Raw genomic sequence first — 6,626 nt, 5'->3', positions numbered from 1 at the left:
TTAACGCATTGCCAGTTGACCAGGGTCAACCGCGATCGAGCATCCCGTTGCCGATCCTTCGGAGAGCATCTCGATGGATCCTTCGATCCCCACTTTAAGCGATTCCTACGGTGTATTTTGTTCAATTGTCTATTCCCCCCCCCCGCCGTCGGCATCCTCCTTCGCGCACCTGCCTCCCACGTTCCCCGGGTGTCTCACCTAGTCGGTAGCATCCTCCTGCATTCGCGCGACGAGGACTTTCTCCGAAAGACGGCCAACTATATAAACGAGATGCACGCTGTTTGAAGCACGTTAGACGAAATCGCACGGGTGCGTCGAGCAGGCCCGTTGAGCCACCGCGTCTCCATTCTTTGCATTTATTTCTTTTCGTTTATCTCATATTATTACGTACGCGAAAGACGGTACTTGAGAAAGAGACAGAAAAAAAGAGGAAAAAAAAATTACAGCACTCGCGTTCGATCGAGCGCAAGGAACGCAAATTCGTGCATGTGACTCGGCGCAACGAGGGACTCCGCAGAAGCATCTACGAGAGTTCGATCGCCGGGGACCATGAGACCCGCGAAAAGCTGGGCCCCTCTGGCAGCGACCGTGCTAGCCGCAACGGCCCTGCTGTTGAGACCGATCCACGCTGAGGGTAAGAGAAGGATCCTTGTCATAATGTTCGACCTCTTGAGTCCCGTGAGCCGAAACTAGCCTTCGGCGTTTTCAAAATTCATAAAGATTAGATAGCAAATTTCTATTAATCACGAGAAAATATAATATACTATAATAGATATATCGTGACATGCAGAATGAAAGATCACAGCTGATGGATTCAATGTCGAGTTGAAAAAGTTTCTCTAAAAAGGAAATATATTAACTTTCTATAACATGAAACGCGTGAAATTGAATAGAATTAATTTTATATTAACACAAAAGAGATTTAAGAGATACTTAGTGTTAATTAATGTTTTATATTATTAGATAAAGATTCTGTTAATTAAATAAAATTTGCGCGAGAGAGTAAAAATTGTCTCAAAATCATATAGTTTATATTATATGAAACAAGATAAATTGCATTAATAATTTTGAACTTTTATAAAATACATTAATTGTTTGTATCACGTTATTCTTCTTTCTTCCTTTTTAATATTATGCCGTGTTAAATTTATTACATTTAAAAGAATGATGTTTTTAGTAGAATTTAAAATTTACGAGACAATATTGTGTAAGAGAGAAGCGCACTTTAAGAAGTGTTACTTTATGGCTAATGCACGCATTATATAATAGGTCTATCGTGTAATATTTTTAATTAGCATTATCACATTATAATGCTTTAATTTGTAGTCAACATATGGGGGGACAAAACTTATTAGAAGAAAGCCCACGGTTAGGTTTAACGGTTGTCCCGCGACGCGATTTGTTTTTGCACGAACGAGAAATCGCGAGGAGAACGCGCGACGATTTGAAGAACGACGTTTTCACTCTAACTTCACCTAACTAATCATCAGCATTTATATATTAAATATTAAATAGATTTCATCAAAATTATAATCTTTGAATTAAAATGTTGAACATGAGTAAGAAAAATATTATTTTAGTAAAAATATAATTTACAATTTTATTTTATTTATTATTTATGATATCGCATTCACTATACTATCACAATTCAAAATAACAGAATATCTAATCAAAATAAAAAAAATACAATAATTATAATTAATTATTTAAATCTCGATGATTAAATTCTTCAAATTATCTTCAACGCTTTTCAAACGCAAAAACGTAACGTTCTTATTAATTTTCTTATTAGATTCTATTAGGTACTCTATTAGATATTCTAGTCTTAATTAGAATGTTTCGCAAAATACGATCGTGTTTTGAGTCGATACAAGTCTTTGGTTTAAACATTCTTGTTGGCGTACTACTTTATGCAATTCCACGCACGCCATTAAATGTGTATAGCAATAACCGTTAATTGGCATTCCGCTATCGAAACGAGATGTTTTTATATGACAGATTATCGTAATTTATTCTCGGAACATTACCCTAAACTTCCTTTTTCTTTCAATTACTTAAGCGATTCTATATTCTATTTCTCGCAGCCGTCTTTCGAGTAACACAGACAAATTTGTGAAATCGGTGCGCACGAAAAAGTAGAAAACGCACGCGCACGAGGCCTGAAATAGTCGAGCATTAGGGCGACGTGAGTTATCGGCCAGAATCTTTAGCAAATTGCACATGGCGTGTAGAATCAGTGTATAAATCAGGATATTATCACTCGCGATCTAGCGTAATTTAGTTCGAAAGCATGCAAGCCGAAGCCAAATCTCATTCACTCTCTTATGTGCCGCGATTGTCTTCGTTAACACATGTAAACGTAACGCGCATATACACTTGCAGGATTAGTCATTGTTTAAGCTACAAATTATTGCAGAACTTTACGATTGTACGCAAGATACGTCGTTTAATTGGAGGAAGGTGTCTTGCTGAAATTTAAAATTATTGTTCGATTAAATGTGTCGACTAGCACAACTCACCTTTATTTCTCTATTTCATTATTTTTTTATTTCTATTTTTTTGACATTTTGTTTAAAAATATTTTACTGTATATTTCCCGTTTTTTATCTCAATCAATATTTGTACAATTAAAGTCCGAGCGTTATTTATGTTATTATTAGATTTCATTAATATGAATTATTCATTTCTCTTAAAATCGAAACGGCAGAGCAATTTCGATTGCGAGATCGAATGGACGGAATTAAAATTCCGCCTGTATAATAGACAGGAAAGCACAAAAGAGAATGGCGAATCGCTAATCAAAGATTAATTAACGCATTGGGTCTTATAGTCAACAATTGTCGATCCTAGCTGGTAAATGTGATACCAGCGATAAATTGCTTCAAACGTCACGTTCGCGCGATAAATCAATGGGACGCGCCGTTCCGGTGTATCAGCACGCGTTGAAAGCGAGCGTGACTCAATCAGTGTTAATGCGCGTAAAAAATACCATGCGTGCGATTATCGTGAAAATTTTGCGTTGACGTTTCAATTGACATGTACACACGTAATTGCTCTCTCTCTCTCTCTCTCTCTCTCTCTCTCTCTCTCTCTCTCTCTCTCTCTCTCTCTTACGGCAAATTGGCCGGTGATGATAGCGTGCCGAGCACAGGTGGCAGATGAAGTTTCGCAGATAAGAAATCGTCACGGTCTGATTATATCGTTGCACTAAGCTAGGTACAAAAAATACTCTCCGACGCAAATAAAATCTTTACTCATACGAGAGACTCATAATATCGTGCGTTTTTCAACCAAAGCGCAAATTCGGAAATATGTCGAATAAATTTTAATCTTTACATGATTATTATAACAATTATACAATTTTAAAAAATTGTTTTGATTTTACCGTTAATCTCAAAAGATTTTTTTTTTTTTTTTGAACGTCATTAAATAATATATGATCAAATTTAACTTCCGCAGATAAAGTATCATCGTGAAGAGGCTACTTAAATATCTCTCTAATTTCTTATTGAAGTAAAAGAGAAAACAAAGTTTTCGAATTTCTACTTTGTACTGGTTCTCAATTAGGAAGCAACATAAATGCTACTGTCCAAGTCTATTATTTACTATCTCGTCATCAATGATTTCACCGCAAACAATAAACGTTTCATTAGTAATAATTTCGTCAAGACATTGCAAACACAGTTATAATAAAAAATCATCGGTATTGCAAGGAAGTAAAAGTTGAAAGAACAATCAAAAGCAAAAAAAATGTGCGTAATCGCTGAATAAAATAAATAATTGTACTTTCCTGTAAAACCTTAAAATCTCTAATTAAAATGTAATAGAATTTTTAGTTAGAAAGATATGTAAAATATATGATTTAAGTTCTTCTTTTATCTCAAAATATTTTTTTAAGATGACAATCCTCTCTCTTTCTCTCTAAATTCAATATTATTTTCAGCGCCAATTTCGGGCAACTATCTACCACCCTCAACCAGTTACGGCACCCCTAATCTAGGAGGTGGTGGTGGTGGCGGCGGCGGCGGCGGCGGCTATTCCGGCGGTAGCAGTGGAGGAATATCGACGAGCTACGGTGCACCTTCGAGCGGCGGTGGCGGATTCGGCGGGGGTGGTGGATTTGGCGGGGGTGGCGGAGGTTACTCCGGAGGTGGTCGACCTTCCTCGACCTACGGAGCGCCGAGTCAAGGTGGCGGTGGCGGCGGATACTCCGGTGGCGGCAGAACGCCGTCGTCCAGCTATGGAGCACCGCCTTCATCAAGCTATGGAGCACCCCCGTCAACGAGCTACGGGGCACCATCCAGCGGTGGCGGCGGCGGCGGCGGACTCGGGGGTGGTTTCGGCGGAGGAGCTCCTTCTAGCAGCTATGGAGCGCCTTCCGGCAGTTATGGGGCGCCTAGCTCTGGCGGAGGAAGAGCACCATCCTCTAGTTATGGAGCCCCGTCCCGTCCGTCCAGCAGCTATGGGACGCCATCCGTAGGACGTCCATCTTCAACCTATGGTGCGCCTTCCAGCGGAGGCGGCGGATTCGGCGGGGGTGGTTTTGGTGGTGGCGGCGGCGGCGGCGGCTTCGGTGGCGGTAAACCGTCCTCGACCTACGGGGCACCTTCCGGTGGTGGCGGCAGACCATCGTCCACGTATGGCGCGCCTTCCGGCGGTGGCGGTGGCGGCGGCTTCGGTGGCGGTTTTGGCGGTGGAGCCCCTTCTTCGACCTACGGAGCGCCTTCTTCGACTTATGGCGCACCCTCTACGAGTTATGGAGCACCGCAGAGTGGAGGCGGTGGCGGTGGCAGACCTTCCACTGGCTATGGGGCGCCTAGTTCCGGCGGCTACAGTGGTGGCGGTGGATTTGGTGGCGGTAGATATTCCGGTGGCGGCGGAGCGCCGTCCTCTACTTACGGTGCACCTTCGGGAGGTGGTGGCGGATATTCCGGCGGTGGTGGAAGACCATCAACGTCTTATGGTGCTCCATCCGGTGGTGGCGGATTCGGAGGCGGGTAAGACCGACAAATATTTGTAACGATTAAATATAAAATTTTTTTGTAATAATGCACAAATTAGCTTTGTGCGAGATATTAGCTTAATGAATTATCTCGTTTAATATTATAGCTTATGTAGTTATTTTGCTAGTTTCATTTTCGTGAAATTTCTCATTTAATTCTAAAATCTCAAACATAAATGTTTATCTATTCTTTATTGTTTTTATCATTAATTCACAAATTTGGCGAGCGAATGTTCTTCTCATAATTTCCTCTTATTATTCTCAGTTCTGGTGGTTACTCTGGAGGCGGCGGAGGCGGAGGTGGAGGTGGCAGGCCATCGTCGACCTACGGTGCACCGAGCTTTGGCGGCGGCGGCAGTGGTGGCGGTGGTGGACAGAGTTATGCCAGTAACGGGGGATACCAATACTAATCCAGACACGTGTTCACCCGACGAAACGATCTCTGTGCTCAATCGCGTCGGCTTCCATCAAGTTTCTCAGATTGGACGTCAAGAGTCATCGGTTCGATTGATCTGTATATCAGGAAACGGGCATCGATCGCCCGTTACCGAGGGGCCAATTTTAATTAAAAGGTAGCTCGTAATTATTAATAAAGATGTTCTAGACATGAGCGCTGATAACGTCGTAGATAACAGAGGAGGCCAACGATGAAGACATCTCATTATCATCGAATATGTTCTCGATAAACGTGAAAGATAATTGTACAGATGTATTTGTGACGTCTTTCGAAAACATTTTTATTTGGTAGCCGACAAGAAAAGCGCGTAAAGACCGTTCGTCGCATCATAAATCCGCGAAATTTCTGCTAAAGATTTTAACCACAACGATGAGTTCTCGGTCGGGAAAATTGCGGACAAAGGATTATTTTGATACCTGACATGGCAGGTGCGTTCCTGCGAATGGCCGAAAAAACAAGGCACTTATCTTTTTTTCTTTTTTTTGTTTCACAATCACGGCTATGTTGTCTCTTTCATACGCTTCCAAAAAAACGTCTGCTCGCGGATTGTTATTTTCGTTGATATCGAAAGATATGCCAGAAGCGGAGAAGAAGAGAGTAAAACGAACGAAACGAAGGAAGCTCGACTTTCCACATTCGGAGCCTGTAACTTATTTATTTTGTAAAGACGCTTTTTGTACTAATAATAAAGCCGCTGTACGCTGATAAGAATTTCATCGAGTTATCGACTTGTTATTTCCGTTCCAGTGTATTGAATAAAGAAAAAAACTAATATTATACAATATTTCCTCAGGAACATCATCTCATTTCATATGACAAACATACTTGAGAACTTTTTTTATTATTTTCTACAAGCACCTTAGATACACATTTCAAAATTGGAAAGCAAAAAACTCGATTTTTGAAAACTCGTTCTTTTCTCTTCTTTCACATCACATGGCCATCTTTCTCTTCCATAAAATTTGATAAAATCTACTTACGGTTTATTTCGACGATTAATTATCATAATGTTCGATAAAATTGTATCCGCCTCTCAACGAGAATTCGGCCATTTTTACATAAAGATGGAAAAGCTCGGCGTAAGGTTAGTCGGCCGACACGGACAAACGGTCGATTTATCGATTCTCACGACTCAGATACCGAGAAGGCATGAATAACTAAGAGCTC

General features: G+C 40.9%; 1 protein-coding gene across 1 annotated transcript; it reads left to right on the top strand.

The window, feature by feature from the left end:
* The first annotated feature begins 280 nt into the window (after positions 1–280).
* On the top strand, positions 281–5,560 carry LOC126857937 (pro-resilin-like). The gene is made up of 3 exons (XM_050607855.1): positions 281–634; positions 3,944–4,997; positions 5,268–5,560. The coding sequence occupies exons 1-3, from the start codon at positions 550–552 to the stop codon at positions 5,410–5,412; spliced, it is 1,284 nt and encodes a 427-aa protein (XP_050463812.1). The 5' UTR covers positions 281–549; the 3' UTR covers positions 5,413–5,560.
* The last annotated feature ends 1,066 nt before the right edge of the window (positions 5,561–6,626 follow it).

Source organism: Cataglyphis hispanica, chromosome 23 (genome assembly GCF_021464435.1).
Source record: "Cataglyphis hispanica isolate Lineage 1 chromosome 23, ULB_Chis1_1.0, whole genome shotgun sequence".
NCBI classification, from domain to species: Eukaryota; Metazoa; Arthropoda; class Insecta; order Hymenoptera; family Formicidae; genus Cataglyphis; species Cataglyphis hispanica.
Note: the sequence above shows the minus strand (reverse complement) of the source record. Positions and strands in the feature narration are given on the sequence as shown.